Source organism: Pinus tabuliformis, chromosome 3_1 (genome assembly GCF_031772625.1).
Source record: "Pinus tabuliformis cultivar Carrire ecotype Pingquan chromosome 3_1, CPIR1, whole genome shotgun sequence".
Taxonomy (NCBI): domain Eukaryota; kingdom Viridiplantae; phylum Streptophyta; class Pinopsida; order Pinales; family Pinaceae; genus Pinus; species Pinus tabuliformis.
This window is the reverse complement of record NC_142301.1, coordinates 658,334,810-658,358,609: the sequence shown is the minus strand read 5'-3', so window position 1 is coordinate 658,358,609 and position 23,800 is coordinate 658,334,810. Positions and strand designations below refer to the sequence as shown.

Sequence of the window (23,800 nt, the reverse complement as noted above, 5' to 3'; positions counted from 1 at the left end):
TGTTATTAAGGGTCTTAGAGTTGAGATTTCTAGAATAAAAATTGCATGCAAATATCAAGAAAAATTATTGTAGATCTATGATGATAAGGAGGCCAAACTCAAGGAAGATATTATCAATTTAAAGATTAAGTTGGCTGAAGCAGAAAAAGTTGAGGAAGGTACGAGTTAACAATATCAAGTGAAGGTAGAAGAGGTTGAGAAATTAGAAGTTGAAATTGTTTCCCTGAGAAAGCAGTGGAAAATGGAGAAGATCATTATAGCCTTGGATAATTTTCTTGAGATCCAAAGATCACCATTGGATAAATCTGGTCTTGGATTTCAAAAGGGTGAATCTCGTTTGCATGCAGTTACAAACACCAAATAAGAACCCAAGAAACCTGTAGCAAACAATACCAGCAGGAAAAGTGAGATCCAAGGTAATAAGAAGCAGATCCAGGAGCTAGTTAGAAAACAAAGGAACCTAGTGTCTCTTTACCTACAACCCGTTGACAGCCAGTGTCCGAACATTTTGTTTCAAAATATCTTTTATTTTAGTGTGCATCAAAATCATATCGGTTTTACTTTTGTTTTAGTTTATTTTATTTTATTTTCCTTCGGTAAATGGAAACTGTACCGATTATTCTTTTTTTTTAAATGGAAAGTGTACTCTATTTGTAATTTACATTTCTGTAATTGTGTTATTAGATATTTTAAATTATTGTTTTATTTAATTGGGTATTGTAGTGATATCCTTAAAATAATATTATGAGTAGATTGGATTTAAAAATTTTATTGATATCCTTAAAATAATATTATAAGTAGATTGGATTTAAAATTTTTATTGTAGTTGTTTAAATAATTGGACCATTTGTCTTATAGGAAAGCGGAACAATTTTATTGTAGGATAGTGTTATTGTATTTGAGGAATGGTGTTGAAGAGATAAAAGACTAAATGATCTTATTGAATTCCCTCTATATGATTCCTATATAGGCTGTAATTATATAGTCCAATTGAATTCTCTCCATATGATTCATATATATATATATATATATATATATATATATATATATATATATATATATATATATATATATATATATATAGATAGAGAGTGTAAGTGGTCTTATTAATTTTCCTCCATATGATTTTTATATAAATTGTGATACTCGATAATCAATGGCATGGTAGAGAATATCCATGGTAAAGTGTGTCAAAATAATGGAGAAAACTAGAAGATTTTCCTACTATTAGACCCTGTTATGTTTTTGTTTAGACTGACTACCTAATTAGTCCTTGTTAGTTTCTAGATCCTATATTTTAGGAATTTGCTCAACTAAGTTGTAATATTATATATGTATGTGATTGTTGGCTTGATGAATGCAAGTGTGAGTGGTGCACTCCCCTAGGTGACCAAGTATCTCACTAGTGAGCTACAACTCTTCTTCCAATAATTTGTCTTCCATATTTTCTAAGTTGGTATAAAAGTTGAGGGTGCCAGAATTAAGGGCGTGATTGTTGTGCTACACGAGGTTGGAGTTGAGTTTGTGAAAGAGCCATGTTTGGTGTCACAGTAGGTCATGTTTGGTGTCATTATTGTGGGCCATGTTTGGTGTAGTGAGTACTTGCACAATCTGTGCAGGATGAATCCTGGATTAAAATGCCCGAACCTGTTGTATCACGTTAATGGCAGAAACATGCATGATAAGTGGCTATATATATCAATGAGAACTTGATTGGGTGTTTCTTTATGTGTCATATAAGGAGATCAATGCATTAAATCACAATGGGAATAGCATACTGAAGCAACGTGATATTGGGGTTTAGGAGAGGTTCTAAGAAATATGCCAAATCAGAATGATCTTGACTATTAACATGAAAGGAGTATCGAAGGGCCAAAGGAAGCGACACATACTTGTTGCAATGGTTATGGGTAGATAATTCATTTATGATTTTTGTGAAAATGCAAGTGACTCTTCTACAAAGATCTCCTTGAACTAAATTGTGGGTCTTTGTTTCCTTGGGCACATAGACGTGAAGTGCGGCCAATTGTGTATTTTTATCACAAATTTGGCCTTGTGGTGTGTTGTCTTAACAATGGCCAATAGTGCATTGTTTGTTATACATTTGGCCCTATGTCATGCAACTGACCAACAACTAAACGCGGAAGTGGTGTGTTGCCTTGAAGGAGCTAAAGTGTAGTTAGAAAAGAAAATAGAATAAAAGGCATTAAAGATAAACTTGGAGATATAGGTGAAATGGTATCTAGTACTAACCTAATCACTATAAACTTAAATGGAATGCTAGATGAGTATTAGATGTTCATCATAGGTCTTGTAGTAAGGGAGAAGCCTCCCACTTGTGTTGAGTTGGAAGGCATACTCATGCAAGAGGAAGAAAGGTGAAAGAACCTTATACCACAATGTCCTGATTTGGTGTTGATGGAAAAGGGGAAATCACCTTTCAAAGGGAAGCCTTGAGAAGGTAATAAAGGAGGAAAGCCATCAATTGCAAAATCACAACTAGGTATGATATTTCCAAAGGTTGAAGCTAAATGTCATTACTCTAGCAAGTTTGGACATTACTCTAGAGATTGCATGAAAAGGAAGTATCATGACTCCAAACATAGAAACAAAGGCACATTAGTCATTTTCTTGATAGAGGAGAAACAATGAATGATGGAATTAAAAAAATTAGAATATTTGTTAAAGATGTTGCATTGTTTTCTTAAATAGATTATCCAAATACATGGTTTGTTGATTATGGAGCCTCCATCCATAAGTATTGTAATAAGCATTGGTTTGAGAACTTTGATGAAACTAATAATGGTGCAAATATATATCTTGGGGATGATCTTTCACACCAAATTAAAGGGTATGGTGATGTATTCGTGACATTACTAAATGGTCGTGTTAAAAAAATTCACAATGTGATGTATGTTCTTGGTATTAAGGAAAATATAATCTCATTTTCTACCATAACAAATTAGGATTTGAAGGTAGAATTTGTAAATTCACATTCTGTTGGAAAAGTAACTAGGTTTGGTCTTCATAATTGTCTTTGTACTCACGTCATTATGTATATATGATGTAAAGAAGAAAGAAAAATTATTTACTTGTTTATGAAGCATGGGTTTCATGCTTCATAGGTCAAGGCACCCATTGCACACCTTTCAGATTTGTGATGAGTCAAAAGGAAGTCAATATCATTTGTAAAACCCTCTTGGGTATATTATCATATTGTCTACAAAAAGTCATTATACCTCTAGCTACGAGTCCATCTTAAGATGCATTACAAGTCAGCCTTTGGAAGCACAACAAGTCCACCTTAAGATGCATTAACAAGTCAACCTTAAGACCACTATTCAAGTTGGCCTTGATCCTGATCATGTCATCCTTGTTCCAACCTATTTGACTCATAGTGATTTGTATATATACAAGAAGGTTCAGATAATTTTCGACATCAAGCTACAGTTTGTTTTCTTAAAGAAAAATTATTATAAGCATAATAAGAAGCCTATAGAAGAAGGAGGATTTGAAGCACAACAAAAGGAAGTCTACTCCTTAAGTTACATACCACGGTCACCTAACCATGAGTCGAAATTACGAAGGCACTTTAGACACCTGAAAATTGTAGGAGGTTAGTACATGCACCCAAAAATTGCAGGAAGGAAATACAGAGGTATGAAAATCTGCAGTGAGAGTTCAAGGCCAAGATTGCAGCGAGTTTACAGGAGTCTTACAGTGATCTGAAATTGTATTAGTGTCGAAGGAATCCAAAATTTACAATGGTACTGGAGAAGAATTACAGTGGTACTTTAGAGATCTAAAAGTTGCAGAGAGGAGGTGGCCTCTTGTGTTGACTTGTAGCTAGAAGGTTGACTTGGACTTTAGGTTTTGAGAAGTCTCATTTTGATTTGATTATATAAGAAGGAGATTGTTTTGGTTTTCCCCAAGAAGTGGCATTTTTCCCTAGCGTGGAGCCTATATTTGGTTTCTTGTCTCTTGTATTTACATTGTTATTAATTTCTTGATGAAAGATAATTAAATTAACTAATAAGAAGAAAACAAACTTCACACGTAATTATTAAGATAAGGAAAATCAACATCAACCTACATCTGCCTTGATTTTCCAACATGGTATCAAAGCTAAGGTAAAGAAGAGACACCACATCTAGAGAACATAAAGAAGATCATCAGTGTAGTTGTCACTTTTGCGGACTTTTTTGAAGGCATATTTTAAGTAGTTTGCTCCCAAGACTTTATGTCCAATCCAATGGCTTATATGTGCAAGGAAAGCAATAAGTTAGAAGGAGCATCCAACTTCAAGGCATGGAAAAGAGAATCGACTTAGCCCTTAGAGAGAATGATGTGATGAAGTATGTTCTTGGAAAGGCCCATGTTCTAGATTCTAGTGATGAAGAAGAGGTTGAAAAATATGAAAAAGGGGAAGTAAATGCTCAAAGAATTCTCTTTGAGTCTATTAAAGACCACCTCATTACGTTTGTGTCAGAACTATCCACATCTAAATAAGTATATGAGACTTTGGTAAAATTATACGCAGTCAATACAACAGGTCACATGATTGCCTTAAGGACTCAATTATACCAATCAAAACTGTCTACAAAAGATACCATATCTACCTTTTTCACGAAGCTATAAAAAATCGAATACCAACTTCTAGAAGCTGGTGACAAAATATTTGATTCAGAATTCATTACGGTAGCAATTAATGCTTTGCATAAGGAATGGGATGGCTTTGCAAGCAACATTTGTGCAAGAGAAGAACCTTCATCATCTAAAGAACTATGGGCTCAATGTTCAATCGAAGAATCCAGAATAAAGGAAAGAAGAAAATATTGACCTATTGTTGAAGTTACTCAAGCCTTTGCAGCAAAATCAAAGAAAGTTTTTGACAAGAAAAAGAAAAACAAATCTAGAGACATGTCCAAAGTTCAGTTCTTTGGTTGTCATGAATATGGACACATCAAAGAAAATTGTCCTAAGAATCCTAAGAAAAAAAAAAATAATGAAAGGTCTGAAGCTTTAATATCTAAAGATGAAGAACTCTCAAAGAAGTAAAAGGAAGATGTCAAGGACCTCTACTATTAGAATGATGATTGGTGTATCATACACTAGGTTTTAAACATAAGGGTTTAGAAAATGGTATAGCATGAACACATTCTTAGAATATTTTTTTTCTCTCCCATAAACACTAAAAAGAAGAAGAAGGAGAGAATCTTGATTTTTCATTGCTCTTAGAAGAGTATAAGTGATAGTACGCTGGATTATGATGAAGACTTTGCATCAAGCTTCTAGTAATCATGAATGACTAAGGTATGTAATCGTTGTGGTACTTATAATTGTATTTATACATATACGGTCTCACATGTAATATATTAGGGTTTTGGGACATGTTTGGTTCTAGGGCTTGTAGTATTTAACTTGTTGAAGGTCGTTGGTATCTAATATTTTGTAAAACCTTATTTGGTACTTAGAAACCCTAGTCAAGAGAGAAACCATAGCCCTAATTTTTGTGTTCCCTCATAGAAACCTAGCTTTTGGTCTCTAGGGTTTGTAGATAGGCTAGGGTCTATGGCAATCCCTAGTGAGGGTGGAATTAGATTTGAGATTTAAACCCTAGGACTAATGTTTCATAGGTAAATATCAAGGAATTTAGGGTTTGGATATGAAAACCCTAGGATTCTCCCTATCTAAGATACCATGGAATCCCTAGATTATAAAGAATGTAATCATGCTCTTGCACTTGTATACTTTTCTTGGTAGTGCTTGTCAATGAATGTTGGAGGTACATAGCCCATGGGGCTTTGGATTGACGGTGAATGGGTGAATTGTTAAGGCGCTCTTTGTGATAGGTCACTGGTTCAAATCCCCCGTGGGTGCTTACCTACCAAAAAAAAGGAATGTTGGAGGTACATAATGAATAGAGAAAAATGAGAAAGATAACCAAGTTGATCTTATGCCATGAAGAGCATGGGGAATGGAGGGAACTGTAAAGGCACTGAGGGAACCGATGCTATCAAATTTCATTGAAGGAAAAATGGTAACTTGGTAATCAAGTTGGATCCTTGGGCACTTTGGTGCATAAAGGTAGACTCATATGATGATGGATCATGAGGATATTCATGCTTTGTTGAAAAGATCATTTTGGTGAGGTAAGTTTGGGGTTGATATTTATTATTGGTTATATGGTTAACATGTTGTTTTGCTACTAGGAAAATATGTTACAAGCATAGATGATGACAATTTGAGTCAAGTTTAACTGTAGATATTGAGAAAAGATGAACATCTGATACTTGGCATCTATGAAGATCAAGATGTGCTCATCTTGGGATTGGAAGCTAGCAGTGTGAGAAGATAACTTGAAAGTATAGAAGGAAGATTACTTTCACAGGGAAGCTATGATATACTTGAATTTTGGGAACGTTTAATACAAATTATTCATTGATAAAGTTGAGACGAAAGTGATGCGAAATATGGATGACCTAGAATCTCTCGTGAACAAATGGCCCCATCATCCATGATACTATGCAAGGAAGCATGTTTTGTACAATAAGATGTGGAGGAAATATTGAGCCGTGCAAGCTATGATTAACTAATGGTTGGCGCTTTTCTGAAAGACAAGTAAGAGGACTTGTGGTTGTGACTTCAAAGTTGGAACTCTCCTCTAGGTTTGAGAGGGAGTAAAAGGAGTCTCCTTGAATAGGAGTTGGATCTATTCTCTAATTAAAATGAGAATAGGGATGTCCTCCCTAATTAAGAGGGAGTATGGTTGGACACTAGTTCTCCCAGTGTCATGTACTAGACAAGGACTAATATCTGTGAATCTAGTGCATGAATTGTAGAAATTTTGAATAATATGACACATATTCACAGAGATTATCCTGATTATACACTTATAAGCGGAACATGCATAATACATAACCTCCTCTACGTTGATCATCAATTTACAGAAGTAGAAACATTCACAGGCTCACATAGAAGCATCAATCAAACTCATTAACACAATAGTTGATCATCAATTTATAGAAGCAGAAACATTCACAGGCTCACGTAGAAGCATCAATCAAATTCATTAACACAATATGTATCCCGGGGAAAGCATCTCGCTAAAAACCCCAACTATCTGTATATTATATTGATTGAATCATGTAACATTACAAAGTACAATGCTTATCACAAGCAATCCAGTACCATCTCCACCTGTTACACACAATACAGCTCAGATTTGATCTCCAAATCTATTCCACTGCTTGCCTGCCTCTCCAGCTCAATACCTGCTCAAGAACTGATGAGAATGGCTTACCAAACTCGTATTTGACCTGCAAATAATCACTCACACTCTGTTGGACGTGAGCACAGGCTACAATTCTTGATATTGGCCAATTCATTGGCATACTCAATCCCTCTGATTGTGCAAATCATCATGCACAGCTATAGTCACAACTGATAGCAATATGATCCTCTAACACCTGTCCCTGCTGAACTGAACATGCACTGACATGCAACTGAGTTAACTGATGTATTTTATAGTTGCATTATGAGTTAATAACTTGTGAATTAATTAATAACTAATTCACCCAACTCATCTCTAGTCTATTGATCAGTTAGACTAAATACAACTAGTTTAACAAAGTTAAACTGAACACAACTCCATCAACTGCACCTCCAGTCCACTAAACTCAACTCACTTGAGTTCTAACTGAAGTCCTGCATGCAAATATTAGTCATCCCATAGGTAACCACGTATTTCCCTCTGGGATCTGCATGTACCACATCCGTAGCTCATCCTGAAGTGCTCCAAGAGAATAAGATCAAGTTTATAGTCCAAATATTATTATGAGACAATAATATTTGACTTTTCTATTTTTGACAGCCAGTCTAAAAATAGACTTTGATCACTCACACTGTGATCACTCATACTGTGATCACCCACACTGTGATCACTCATACCGTGATCACCCACACTGTGATCATCCACACTGTGATCACTCATACTGTGGTCACCCACACGGTGGTCATCCACACTGTGATCAAAAATAGAACTTGCGCCATAATTTGCCTGCGGGCCCACTTAGTGAAGGAGACTCTTTTCACTAAGCTCCATCATCTTGTTGCATTCTCAACAAGCATTTCTTGTTGCACACTTTTCAACACTCCCTCTCAACAAGAAAGGCTTCCTCTCAAAACCGATCCTGAAACTCTGGAATGTTCTCCATGCAACACATCTGGCTTGTCCACTTGCTCTGTCATCAAAGTCTTTGACTGCTATTTCCTCTGTCGACTGAAGACTCTGCATCTCTATTCTCTTCAGTATCTGACTTCTCTAGCCTCTGTCACTTTGATCTCTGACTGCATCCATGCTGCTGCTGGTTCTATCTCCCAGCATTTCATCTGCACTACACCTCCCAACTGATCTCCCTGTTGGGCTAGAAACACGCTCTGATGCTGAAGCTCTACCTGCTGCTGACAAGTGCTCCCTCTCTGACATCTGCGCTACTGCAACATATCCATGCATCTCGCACCATTGCACACCTCTCTGTGCCACCTAGCACTGTGCAAAACACTCGCGCCTCTCGCATTACTGCAGCCTACTAGCTATGTGTTGTCCTGTGATTCCCTGCACTGTCGCTCTCTCTACCGCTCCATCCGCATCTGTCTCTACCCAATAAATCAGTTCCTGCTACTACACATTGGGGCTCCCGTAGCAAGGTCTCATCCAAGAGGTTGGGTACCTCAAAGATCTTTCCCTCCTCTTTGGGACGATCAATCCACATCACCCCACCTCCTACCTGGAGGTATGGCTGCATGCGATCCCTCAACCCACCTAGCTTGAATTTTTCACCTACTAGAGGTCTCTGGATGAGTAGATGTCTCTACTCGATCTCCTCTCAGCTTCCCCTCTTGTGGATCCTCCACAACCTCCTGAAGCTGCTGCACCAATCGTGGATCCTCCACAATCGTCTGAGACTTCTTCTGGCTCTGCATGCTGAGAGGTAATATACGATCCCTCTCAACCACCAAGTCTCCATCAGTTGCCTCGCTGCTCAAGGCTTTGCATGCATCTTGAACCTCAAGAGCATATAGGTTCTTGACCCGTGAACCAATCTGCTTCACCTGTCTGGTGATAATGTGTCTAAGGAAAACCTTTCCCTTACTGAAGAATAAATCATAGCCTTTGTCTTCCAGCATCGCGATCAACACCAAGTTTCTCTTCAGTCCTGGTACATACTTGACATCGGTCAAGGTAAGGCGAGCTCCATGCTCCCTCTAAAAAATAACCGTGCCTACACCTGAGACACTATACTTCTCATCATTACCCATCCCTATGAGTATCTGGAGATCTTTCTCCTCCAAAGTACTGAACAAACTTTTGTCATCGGTCATGTGGAAAGAAGCTCCACTGTCAAGAAACCAACCACTTCCCATCATGGATGAAACCATGCATGCGAAGAGTGTGAAATCCAACTCAAACTGTGAAGCAAGTGCCTCACCTTCAGATCCTTCCCCGGATCCCTTCTTGGACTTCTTCTTTGGGCAATTAGTAGCATAATGACCCAACTCATGACAACGAAAGCATCTCACCTTCGCCTTGTCAACCTTCTTCCCATCATTGGAAGAATTGGATTCGGAAAGAGAAACCTTCCCCTTCCCCTTCTTCGCCTTACTCGCTAAGGCACAGTTCTCCTCATCCTGCATGGATGAAGAACCGTCTCTGGTGCTCTGTCTGATCTCCTCTTGCACAAGATTAGACCAAAGTCTCTCCCATCCTGGCAATTTCTCCCGACCATTGACAGAGTCTTGATAGGAATGCCACCTCTTTGGAAGACCAAGGAGAGCCAAGCTCACCAAGTCCTCATCATCGACAGTAACCCCCACACTTCCCAGCTCATCTCGACACTGAGTGAACCTCGTGAGATACTTGGGCATACTGTCACCATTCTCGCATTTGATGTTTCTGAGTTTATCTTTGAGCGCCAACCTCCTCTGATCGCTCTTGCTTTGGAATAGATCTGTTAAAGCCTTCCACATCAGATATGGAGAAGTCTTTCCATGCAGGCTGGACATAATGTGATCCTTCACGCCCTCCAACAGAATCCTTCGACATTTTGCGGTCTTCTTTTGCCAAGCATCAGCTTGAGTAGCATCAGTAGGCTTTGGGACATTCATCTCTATGAACTCCTTTAGCCCATTATCATCCAATACTGCCTCCATCCTGTCCTTCCATGCAATATAGTTTGAGTTGCCCTCAAGAGCATACTCCAATCGCAATCCGTTGAAAGACATTGCTGCGTTGTCACCAAGAAAACACTGCTGCAAATTCGAATTCCACCAGCAACCAACTCAACCGCCTCGGATCTAAGATTCGTGAGAACACAATATTTCTTGTACAGAGATCGACCGTATGGACATTCACCGGATATTTCACCTTCCAAAAGAAGGATGAATCCAGAGGCTACCTGGCCCGATTATAGACTCTGCCTGAAGAAATAAATTGTAAACACTTCCTGAATATTAGATCTGATGATCAATCCTCGCTTGATACCCTGTAAAAATCTCTTCTACAAATCAAGCACCTCTGATACCATGTAGAAATTTTGAATAATATGACACATATTCATGGAGATTATCATGATTATACACTTATAAGCGGAACATGCATAATACATAGCCTCCTCTACGTTGATCATCAATTTACAGAAGCAGAAACATTCATAGGCGCACATAGAAGCATCAATCTAACTCATTAACACAGTATGTATCCTGAGGAAAGCATCTTGCTAGAAACCCCAACTATCTGTATATTATATTGATTGAATCATGTAACATTACAAAGTATAATGCTTATCACAAGAAATCTAGTACCAGCTCCACCTATTACACTCAATACAGCTCAGATTTGATCTCCAAATCTATTCCACTGCTTGCCTGCCTCTCCAGCTCAATACCTTCTCAAGAACTGATGAGAATGGCTTACCAAACTCGTATTTGACCTGCAAATAATCACTCACACTCTATTGGACGTGAGCACAGACTACAATTCTTGATATTGGCCAATTCATTGGCATACTCAATCCCTCTGATTGTGCAAATCATCATGCACAGCTATAGTCACAACTGATAGCAATTTGATCCTCTAACACATGTCCCTGCTGAACTGAACATGCACTGACATGCAACTGAGTTAACTAATGTATTCTATAGTTGCATTATGAGTTAATAACTTGTGAATTAATTAATAACTAATTCACCCAACTCATCTCTAGTCTATTGATTAGTTAGACTAATTACAACTAGTTTAACAAAGTTAAACTGAACACAACTCCATCAACTGCACCTCCAGTCAACTAAACTCAACTCACTTGAGTTCTAACTGAAGTCCCGCATGCAAATATTAGTCATCCCATAGGTAACCACATATTTCCCTCTGGGATTTGCATGTACCACATCCGTAGCTCATCCTGAAGTGCTCCAAGAGAATAAGATCAAGTTTATAGTCCAAATATTATTATGAGACAATAATATTTGACTTTTCTATTTTTGACAGCCAGTCTAAAAATAGACTTTGATCACTCACACTGTGATCACTCATACTACGATCACCCACACTGTGATCACTCATACTGTGATCACCCACACTGTGATCATCCACATTGTGATCACTCATACTGTGGTCACCCACACTGTGGTCATCCACACTGTGATCAAAAATAGAACTTGCGCCATAATTTGCCTGCGGGCCCACTTAGTGAAGGCGACTCTTTTCACTAAGCTCCATCATCTTGTTGCATTCTCAACAAGCATTTCTTGTTGCACACTTTTCAACACTCCCTCTCAACAAGAAAGGCTTCCTCTCAAAACCAATCCTGAAACTGCAATGTTCTCCATGCAACACATCTAGCTGGTCCACTTGCTCTGTCATCAAAGTCTTTGACTGTTATTTCCTCTGTCAACTGAAGACTCTGCATCTCTATGCTCTTCAGTATCTGACTTCTCTAGCCTCTGTCACTTTGATCTCTGACTGCATCCATGCTGCTGCTGGTTCTATCTCCCAGCATTGCATCTGCACTACACCTCCCAACTGATCTCCCTGTTGGGCTAGAAACACCCTCTGATGCTGAAGCTCTACCTGCTGCTGACAAGTGCTCCCTCTCTGACATCTGCGCTACTGCAACATATCCATGCATCTCACACCATTGCACACCTCTCTGTGCCACCTAGCACTGTGCAAAACACTTGCGCCTCTCGCATTACTGCAGCCTCCTAGCTATGTGTTTTCCTGTGATTCCCTGCACTGTCGCTCTCTCTACTGCTCCATCCGCATCTGTCTCTACCCAATCAATCAGTTCCTGCTACTACACATTGGGGCTCCCGTAGCAAGGTCTCATCCAAGAGGTTGGGTACCTCAAAGATCTTGCCCTCCTCTTTGGGACGATCAATCCACATCACCCCACCTCCTACCTGGAGGTATGGCTGCATGCGATCCCTCAACCCACCTAGCTTGAATTTTCCACCTACTAGAGGTCTCTGGATGAGTAGATGTCTCTACTCGATCTCCTCTCAGCTTCCCCTCTTGTGGATCCTCCACAACCTCCTGAAGCTGCTGCACCAATCGTGGATCCTCCACAATCATCTGAGACTTCTTCTGGCTCTGCATGCTGAGAGGTAATATACGATCCCTCTCAACCACCAAGTCTCCATCAGTTGCCTCGCTGCTCAAGGCTTTGCATGCATCTTGAACCTCAAGAGCATATAGGTTCTTGACCCGTGAACCAATCTGCTTCACCTGTCTGGTGATAATGTGTCTAAGGAAAACCTTTCCCTTACTGAAGAATAAATCATAGCCTTTGTCTTCCAGCATCGCGATCAACACCAAGTTTCTCTTCAGTCCTGGTACATACTTGACATCGGTCAAGGTAAGGCGAGCTCCATGTTCCCTCTAAAAAATAACCGTGCCTACACCTGAGACACTATACTTCTCATCATTACCCATCCCTATGAGTATCTGGAGATCTTTCTCCTCCAAAGTACTGAACAAACTTTTGTCATCGGTCATGTGGAAAGAAGCTCCACTGTCAAGAAACCAACCACTTCCCATCATGGATGAAACCATGCATGCGAAGAGTGTGAAATCCAACTCAAACTGTGAAGCAAGTGCCTCACCTTCAGATCCTTCCCCGGATCCCTTCTTGGACTTCTTCTTTGGGCAATTAGTAGCATAATGACCCAACTCATGACAACGAAAGCATCTCACCTTCGCCTTGTCAACCTTCTTCCCATCATTGGAAGAATTGGATTCGGAAAGAGAAACCTTCCCCTTCCCCTTCTTCGCCTTACTCGCTAAGGCACAGTTCTCCTCATCCTGCATGGATGAAGAACCGTCTCTGGTGCTCTGTCTGATCTCCTCTTGCACAAGATTAGACCAAAGTCTCTCCCATCCTGGCAATTTCTCCCGACCATTGACAGAGTCTTGATAGGAATGCCACCTCTTTGGAAGACCAAGGAGAGCCAAGCTCACCAAGTCCTCATCATCGACAGTAACCCCCACACTTCCCAGCTCATCTCGACACTGAGTGAACCTCGTGAGATACTTGGGCATACTGTCACCATTCTCGCATTTGATGTTTCTGAGTTTATCTTTGAGCGCCAACCTCCTCTGATCGCTCTTGCTTTGGAATAGATCTGTTAAAGCCTTCCACATCAGATATGGAGAAGTCTTTCCATGCAGGCTGGACATAATGTGATCCTTCATGCCCTCCAACAGAATCCTTCGACATTTTGCGGTCCTCTTTTGCCAAGCATCAGCTTGAGTAGCATCAGTAGGCTTTGGGACATCCATCTCTATGAACTCCTTTAGCCCATTATCATCCAATACTGCCTCCATCCTGTCCTTCCATGCAATATAGTTTGAGTTGCCCTCAAGAGCATACTCCAATCGCAATCCGTTGAAAGACATTGCTGCGTTGTCACCAAGAAAACACTGCTGCAAATTCGAATTCCACTAGCAACCAACTCAACCGCCTCGGATCTAAGATTCGTGAGAACACAATATTTCTTGTACAGAGATCGACTGTATGGGCATTCACCGGATATTTCACCTTCCAAAAGAAGGATGAATCCAGAGGCTACCTGGCTCGATTACAGACTCTGCCAGAAGAAATAAATTGTAAACACTTCCTGAATAGTAGATCTGATGATCAATCCTCGCCTGATATCCTGTAAAAATCTCTTCTAGAAATCAAGCACCTCTGATACCATGTAGAAATTTTGAATAATATGACACATATTCATAGAGATTATCCTGATTATACACTTATAAGCGGAACATGCATAATACATAACCTCCTCTATGTTGATCATCAATTTACAGAAGCAGAAACATTCATAGGCGCACATTGAAGCATCAATCAAACTCATTAACACAATATGTATCCCGGGGAAAGCATCTCGGTAGAAACCCCAACTATCTGTATATTATATTGATTGAATTATGTAACATTACAAAGTACAATGCTTATCACAAGCAATCTAGTACCAGCTCCACCTGTTACACACAATACATCTCAGATTTGATCTCCAAATCTATTCCACTGCTTGCCTGCCTCTCCAGCTCAATACCTACTCAAGAACTGATGAGAATGGCTTACCAAACTCGTATTTGACCTGCAAATAATCACTCACACTCTGTTGGACGTGAGCACAGGCTACAATTCTTGATATTGGCCAATTCATTGGCATACTCAATCCCTCTGATTGTGCAAATCATCATGCACAGCTATAGTCACAACTGATAGCAATCTGATCCTCTAACACCTGTCCCTGCTGAACTGAACATGCACTGACATGCAACTGAGTTAACTGATGTATTCTATAGTTGCATTATGAGTTAATAACTTGTGAATTAATTAATAACTAATTCACCCAACTCATCTCTATTCTATTGATCAGTTAGACTAAATACAACTAGTTTAACAAAGTTAAACTGAACACAACTCCATCAACTGCATCTCCAGTCCACTAAACTCAACTCACTTGAGTTCTAACTGAAGTCCTGCATGCAAATATTAGTCATCCCATAGGTAACCACGTATTTCCCTCTGGGATCTTCATGTACCACATCCGTAGCTCATCCTAAAGTGCTCCAAGAGAATAAGATCAAGTTTATAGTCCAAATATTATTATGAGACAATAATATTTGACTTTTCTATTTTTGACAGCCAGTCTAAAAATAGACTTTGATCACTCACACTGTGATCACTCATACTGTGATCACCCACACTGTGATCACTCATACTGTGATCACCCACACTGTGATCACCCACACTATGATCACTCATACTGTGGTCACCCACACTGTGGTCATCCACACTGTGATCAAAAATAGAACTTGCGCCATAATTTGCCTGCGGGCCCACTTAGTGAAGGCGACTCTTTTCACTAAGCTCCATCATCTTGTTGCATTCTCAACAAGCATTTCTTGTTGCACACTTTTCAACATGAATCACGAATAGGGATAATGAAGACTTGTTTGGTTCTCCTTGTGCCAGGTACTATGATTAATTAAGAATTATATCTTAAGTCAAATTACATAGAAATGGATAAGCATAATGTTGGATTGAATAATCATCTCAGATAGAAATTCTTGAGTCATGTAATGTGATGGATTACGATGGAGATCCTAAGTCACATGGACTTGGATAAGAATGGTCTGGTGGTAGGAATAATTTGAGTATCCTAGGTGGAGTATGTACCATGATGAGGTAGTATGGTGTCATATGGAATGCCTCCCAACATTGTGATCTAGTCTTGTGAGGGATAGAGTGTACCTATCAAGGCCTTGGATAATGTGACAATGCTGGAGACCACCATGCAGATCGACATTGATCCTGATCATGTCGGCCATGTTTTAGCCTACTCGACTTATGGTGATGTGTATATATAAAAGAAGGTTCAGATCATTTTGGACATCAAGATGCAATTCATTTTCTTGAAGAACAAGTATTATAAGCTTAGTAAGAAGCCTATGGAAGAAGGAGGACCTGAAGCACAAAAAAAGGGAGTATGCTCATTAATTTTCATACCACAGTCACCTAATGTGGGCCGAAATTACAGAGGCACTTCAAACACCTGAAAATTACACAAGGTTAGTACAAGCACCCGAAAATTGCAGGAAGTAAATATAGAGGTAAAAAATTTGTAGTCGGAGTTCAAGACCGATATTGCATTGAATTTACATGCGTCTTACAGTGATATGAAATTGTAGCAGTGTTGAAGGAATCTGAAGTTTACAGTGGTATTGGAGAAGAATTACAGTGATACTTCAGAGGTCTTAAAGTTGAAGAGAGAAGGTGGAATTTGTGTTGACTTGTAGCTAGAAGGTTGACTTAGTCTTTGGGTCTAGAGAAGTCTCATTTTGATTTGATTCTATAAGAAGGAGATTGTTTGGGTTTTCCCCAAGAAGTGGGGTTTTCCCCTAGCGTGGAGCCTACACTTTAGTGTCTTGTCTCTTGTAGTTACATTGTTGGTAATTTCTTGATGAAAAAGAATTAAATTAACTAATAAGAAGAAAACAAACATCACAAGTAATTATCAAGATAAGGAAAATCAACATCAACCTGCATCTGCCTTGATTTTCCAACACATTGTGTGGTGAAATTAGTTATGGAGGATCACTTCAAGTTGATTATAATAGGAGTTAGAATGGGGGGTTTATTTAAGCTTAATGTTATAAGAAGAAGTCATCAAACATTGGCATCCACCACAATGAGAATAAGAGTTCTTGGAAGAAAAGGTATGACCACATTAATTATCATGTTTTATTGCTACTTCAAAAATGTAACACCCTCCTCCCACATCTACCCAAGCAACCAGGAAGTTGGGGTAAACATGAGATGAGAGGCTACTATGATCATATTCAACCTCTTAGGTGACTTTAAGGAAATGGAATTGATGGAACATCACACACAGTCATCTAACATCATCAACATAACCCTCAGGAGACAATTCAGCCACTCATACAACATGTCCTTGGGTCCCATTGTTGTTCTGGACCTGTTAGGCCATAGTTTCTCTCATGCTATGGGCAAGGGAGTGACTAGAAACCCAAAGTCTCTCTCATATGCCTTCCTTCCAGTGATTGTGGACCAAAATTTCCAGTTTTGTACCAGTGATCCCGGGATTTAAGGCACTTTTTTCAGGCCCAGAGCACAAGACACTGCCCAAAATGGAATGAATGCTTAGAATCAAAGAAATTACAGGGAAACAATGATGCAAAAGCAATGAGATGATCAAGACCTTAGCTAGACTCCTACTAGCCATGACAAACATTTCATCAAACATATTGTGAACATGTAACACACATATGTAACAACATAATTAAGTGTAGAGATCTCATACTTATCTGAGATTCACTATGAAGCATTGTCTCCTTATCACATTAGCTGCCATTTCATCCATTAGGTCATAGATACATTGACCATTCAATAAGAAGTAACAACATGATGAGAGCCACTCATGGATGTTGTCATAAAACATGTAAATAACCACCATAATAGGAAGAGAAATGCCAATGAAATCACAACCATATATACCACATATATTCCATCATAATACTCATAGAATTACCAGGAGAAATAACATTTCATTAATGGTGCAAAATCCAAACCCGAGATGGGACTTCCACATTCCACCCAACTGTAGAATGGCTTAGAAAAATCTCTCTTCAGCCATTCACCCCTGTGCCATATTCCAAACATGCAGAATGTGGGATCTCATAGAACACATCAATCAAAACTCATCCAGGGCTTCTAGAGGCCATCCACCTCAACTCATCAAAAAATGATTTCACCACCCGATCAGACATCACCAGAACCAACATCAGGTCGGTCTCTATACCAACCTTCCAGGGCTCTAGAGTGTTTGTTCCAACCCATCCCCCAGGACTAGTAACTCAATCCATCACTGTCATCGTGCTCCAGAACGTTTGTCCAACCAAGGCTTCCAGGACTAGTAACTCAACTCACAACATTTTCTGGGCTTCCATATCTTTTGTCCAACTAGGGCTTCCACGACTAGTAACTCAACTCACCAAGGGCTTCCAAAGAGTTTCTCTAACTAAGGATTCCAAGACTAGTAACTCAACCCAAAATGTTACAAGGCTTCTAGAGAATTTGTCCAACTAATGTTACGGGACTAGTAACTCAACCCAATCCATTACAGGGCTTCCAGAGCGTTTGTCCAATCAAGGCTTCCAAGAACTAATAACTCAACCCAAGCTAAGGAAACATGAGAACCAACTAGAAAACAAAGCAAATAAACCCACAACACCATGGCTATCCAGAAATGGCAAGGCTACGCAAATTCATTATCAATCCAATAAATCCTCCATGTCAATGACAGATCATAACCAAGAAACCACATGCATGTGCCATGCATGCCAAAACTAGTAAGGAAAACATACATGCAACTCGATGCCTACAAGAAAATCTGATGTAGTTTTTGATCCCGATGCCCTCTTATGCTTTCATGTTCTTCCTTTGCCTTCTTGCTCCAAGAATCCAAGTATGGCACACCCTCCAAGAGTGCTCGAAGGAAACCCAAAGTGTCCAAGAGTATGAAAGATAGAGAGAATAATGAGAGAGCTCCAAAACTAAACTGACAAAGTCTTGCCCAATGATCCTCAAAATCCTTTTTATTAATGAGGCCTCTATTTTCTTCATTTTACATTATTTTCCTTCATTTTTCCTCCTCACATGCAACTTGTGACCTTTCATCTCCTTTTTCTCTTAATTTCCATTATTTTCATAAATAATTGTGCTAAAAATGTCATTTTTGATTTCCAAAGCCTTAGCCATTGCTTTTGTCAATTTCCTTAGCCATAACAACCAAATTAACACCCCATAGGATGTCCCGCCCAACATTCAACTTGGAATATGTGTCCCATTGACCGTGGGCTTTTATATTTTTACATGGAATTTTCACCAAGGCTGTTACAAAAAATGAGGAATGTTATAAGGGCTTTCAGTACTTAAGAATGAAATTCTTCATGTGAAGGATGTGCAATAGGGAAGATGCACAGGGAAGGGTTCCCTACTCATACAGATAAAAGAAAAAGTGATATTCTAGAACTAGTTGTTGAGAAAAGTGTTTTCATTGATGTCAAAGGAGTAGTCATTGATGTCAAGGAGTATCAATTTTAGGGGGAGCTTATGGGAGTGTTGTCACTGATTTCAATTAGTATTAAGTTTAGGGAGAGCTTGATTGGATATTATTGAGTAGAATGACCATTGGTTGTCACTGATGTCAAATAATCATTGTTGATTTGTTTTTGGTGTTTGTAGAGTCTTGTAGTGATTGATGTATGATCTAATAGCTTATATTTGAACACATTTACTATGTAGTGGATCAGTTCAAATGCTCTTGTAAGTGTATAGTTGGTTTGTACTCTCAGAGACCTTTCCAATGGTAAATGGCACTTAGAAAATATCTCAAATATCAAGGAGAAAAGTAATTTTGAAGTTAAGCCATGACTAAGAAATTTTGTGATTTGAAGTCATCTGGACATATTAGGAGTAAAGGATAAATCCTGAACTGGAGTGCATCCAGATTACCACACTATAGAATGAACATCTATACATCCAAATTTATCTGGGAGATGAGGAGATCTGGGGTGCAAGCAAGATTGGTGTGTGGCAAAAGAGCCAGATTATGAACTCATCTAGATAACCAGGGCATTCGTGGATACATGCGAAGAAAGTGTTATTTTCGTTTGCAGATTACTGTGGTGTGATTTTTGAATGGAGTTCGGATTTTCCACATTGTTCATGTTTTTTAGTCGACGTTTCGAGTCTGAAACTAGACTCATCATCAGGACAAAACGTGAGGAGAAAAGAAGGAGATGTAAGGTATAAATATCAAAAACCTAGGTTGTGAAGACCAATGGCCGACTCTTTACCTCATTGATGATTTAATTTATTATTATCTTTTAAGTTTTTTGATTTTATAATTAATTATTTAATAACTCCTTGTAATTATTTTTAATTTTTATATTAATATTACAATTTTATATTTGGTTTTATTTTATCATTATGCTTCATAATTAAATTTATGCTTTATTAATTATGGTGTATGCTTGTTGATATTTTTGATGCTATTTTTTAATTGATTAAAATGAGATTTTATTATCCTTGTTATGTAAGTTATTTTTGATGCTATTTTTTAATTGATTAAAATGAGATTTTAATTTTTGATGCTAATAATAAATTAAATCATCAATGAGGTAAAGAGTCGGCCATTGGTCTTCACAACCTAGGTTTTTCATATTTATACCTTACATCTCCTTTTTTTCTCCTCACATTTTGTCCTGATGATGAGTCTAGTTTCAGACTCGAAACGTCGACTAAAAAACATGAACACTGTGGAAAATCCGAACTCCATTCAAAGTGTTATTTTTTCAGTTCCAATCAAATTCCACCTTGGACAACTCAGATGGTCGAGATGATGATTTCATTAGATTCCTCTTTTCGAGAGGACCAAAATCGACCTAAAAATCACCTTATTTGGACAAGCTAAGATTGGTTTTTAAATTTATTTATTCACTCATGTATATTAGGTCTGCCCTAATCACATGTTAAATTGCATAGGTGGACTTCAACCCCAAGTAAAACGGTTTTGGTTTTTTGAGAAAAATAAATTAGATATATATATTTTTAAAATATTGTAGATTTTAAAAAACTCTTTATGCTTATAAATATGATTAGACATTGTTACATAATCCAAATTAGACATATAGACATTGTTACATAATCCAAATTAAAGCGTATTATATAATTAAAGAAATAAAAAAATATATGAGCATCACCTCATTCAGGGACTCTTGAATTCCCTGTTGGGAGAACTGCGAGAGCACTTTTACTGCCATGTTTCTTCCTCGAGCCAATTCGCCTAAGAACACCGATCCAAATCCCCCTCGTCCAATCTCCCGACTAAAGCTTTGTGTGGCTGCTATCATCTCTTCCAGAGTGAACACACTGAGATTTTTTTGGATTTGGCACCACAACCATTGAGTGGTCTGCAATAGATTCAGCGGAGGTCAAATTCATGAGAATCAAAGCTAAAAAATCATTCACATGATTTCATGAGAGGGACTACTACTATTTGATAGTATTTGGTAACCTTGTGAAAAAACAGAACTTCGTTCCTTTTTCGTCCCACTTCTTTCATTGCCAACACCCTGTTCATTTCTCTTGAATTTATTGCGATACACAAGGATAGCCACTATCAACGCTAAAGCGAGTATTATGCATCCCCTTTATGTATTATGCATCCCCTTTATGTGTATGTATCCCCTTTATGTATTATGCATCCCCTTTATGTGTATGTATCCCCTTTATGTATTATGCATCCCCTTTATGTATTATGCATCCACTATCAACGCTTAGCGTTATTCCCCTTTATGTATTATGCATCCCCTTTATGTGTATGTAAGTAAGGGTTTCTACAAGAATTTTTTTTTTTAAGACCGTTCTCTAGCAAGATTAATCAAAATCTTAACTGGATTGATTACTATTGTCTACGACATTCTTTTCTTATAGAAAATGGAAAGAAAAGTATGAAACCTCAAATCGGATTTGTGTCAAAACATAAGGAATACAAAATGACATATAATTTGGAAGTTGTTTGAATCCACTGTAATTTCCAACTGCAAACCATAATCTTAAGAGATAAGGCACATCAGGAACCACAGGCAACTGATAGCAAGACTTGTTAAGAGGCTTTGGGAAAACTCGCAAGGTGTGCAAGTAAGAACCGTAAGCACTAGCGTTTCCAATCTCTCCTCTGTGACCCACGTCTATATAATTATCATCAGTGACCCACATTATATTGTTTTCTGCAGTTCGGTTCGTTTTCCCTCCGCAGTCGATACTCAAAAATCCTTGCACACGACCAGAAATTACTTAATAAAACAATACCATGAATATCATAATATGACAAGATATAAAATTGTTGTACGCAAAGTAGAAAAAACAGAGAAATTCCAACGGGTAAGACGGCACTCATGACACGTTTCTTATGGTACATACCTGTTTGAGCAGTCATAAGAGGCAATAAAATCAGGAGCACTCCGACTAGCGCCATCCAACCGCTCCATTTGCCATGACGAATCTTGTCCACAGTGACACCCATTTTTTATAAAGTTCTCTCACAGTAGATAGAAGTGATGTTCTTTTCCAAAGTAAAGACTAGTAATAGTTTTAGAGCCTAGAGCTCTGCTAAGTTATTTGTCCCTTCTTTGAACCCCATTTTCATATTGAAAGAGTGGTTGTCTTCCAAGTGCAGGACAACTCCGCCACCACATATTTTGGGATCTCCATAGTGTGGCTCCATCATTGAAGCATGATGAAAGGAGAAATTTCCCTAAGGTAGTATCCCTTTCATTTCTAAATTATCGATCGCGGACTTGTGGGTTATGAGCCCACGTTTCTATCAGAAACGTTAATTGGCGCTTTTGCCTTAAAACTCAAACAACACAAATCATTAGAAATACACAGAAATACATGGAAGACCTGCTCATGAACGCCTAAGGTCGGATCTCAAATAAATTAGATCCGCATCCATAAACTTCTCGGGTCCGCTCTACCCAAGCCTTATCGTTCAATCTTTAATCTCCGTCATTGATCGGCTGACGATCCAACGGTCGACGCTTCATCGCATTCTCGGTTCATCTCACATCACTTGATTCCTGCGAAATGCAAGAGTTAACCTCTGCCATTCAATCAACCCTTTGATCTAACGGTCCTTAATCCTTCGCAAGTCTGGGTTTATCGCAGACCCAAACTCTTTACCGAATGCAATTTGCGATTAAATCTCCACCGTCGATCTGGTTCTTGATCCGACGGTTGACATCTTTCCCTGATCAACTGACTTGCTCGATGATCCTACGCCGTAGATCAAACTCCATTTGATCCAACGGTCCATAATGATATCGAAAGGATCACTTACACGATGTTTAATGCCTTCACGGACCCGATGAGAATTATAAGTCATCAATCTATTAAAGTTTGGGTCTGGTTTTGGGATTAACTTCTGCGCTTATTCCAACCCGATATCTGTCCGATCGTGCCTATTTGTAGATCTGACGGTCTAGATCAGTTCTCATCTTCGCCTCGACTTCCGCCATTGATCGCCAATACTAACCGTCGATCTATAAGATCTGACGGCTCTTGTGTATTACTCTGTCTATTCCTTCTTTGATTTAATTTCATTCGCTAATGATGGAATCTGCGTTAAAACAAAGTCTGCCATACTCTGTTTTCACACACGACACTTCACACAACAATTGACTTGTTTAACTTCGAATCGTCATCGATCCTCATAGTGATCAATGGTCGATCAACAAACCTATAAACAGGATTCAACTCTTATGACACATAAACAATATACAACCACAAAGTTTCCACATAACACACATATCTTATATTATACACAGAATTAGATTACATTCTAAGGCATTTTAGCCTTAGTCACACTTCCCCCTCTTGACTACATTGAATCTACACTTCGGTTCCACAAATCTCTATCTGTCGCTCTATATATCTATCTCTTTACACATACTCTCTTATATAAGAAGTTACAAAAGGGAGGGATTGTTTACGATCCATGAATTTCTCCCAGAATTGCTCAACAAACCCCTAATATTTCTATACGCATACATGGTAGATTAAATTTCATTAATAAAGTCTTCTAGAGACTTTATCCATTCCATCATCTTAGCCCTGTTTTAACAGAATTTTCCCCCTGGTTT

The 23,800-nt window shown here is 38.7% G+C and overlaps 1 protein-coding gene across 1 annotated transcript in view; it reads right to left on the bottom strand.

The window, feature by feature from the left end:
* Positions 1-22,213, bottom strand: part of LOC149188791 (putative LRR receptor-like serine/threonine-protein kinase At5g48740) — a 47,033-nt gene extending 24,820 nt beyond the window's left edge. Inside the window, exon 1 of the mRNA XM_089413099.1 lies at positions 22,080-22,213. Coding sequence (XP_089269225.1) covers positions 22,080-22,182 — 103 coding nt within the window. The 5' untranslated portion in view covers positions 22,183-22,213. The remainder of the gene's footprint in view (positions 1-22,079) is intronic.
* Positions 22,214-23,800: the final 1,587 nt, after the last annotated feature.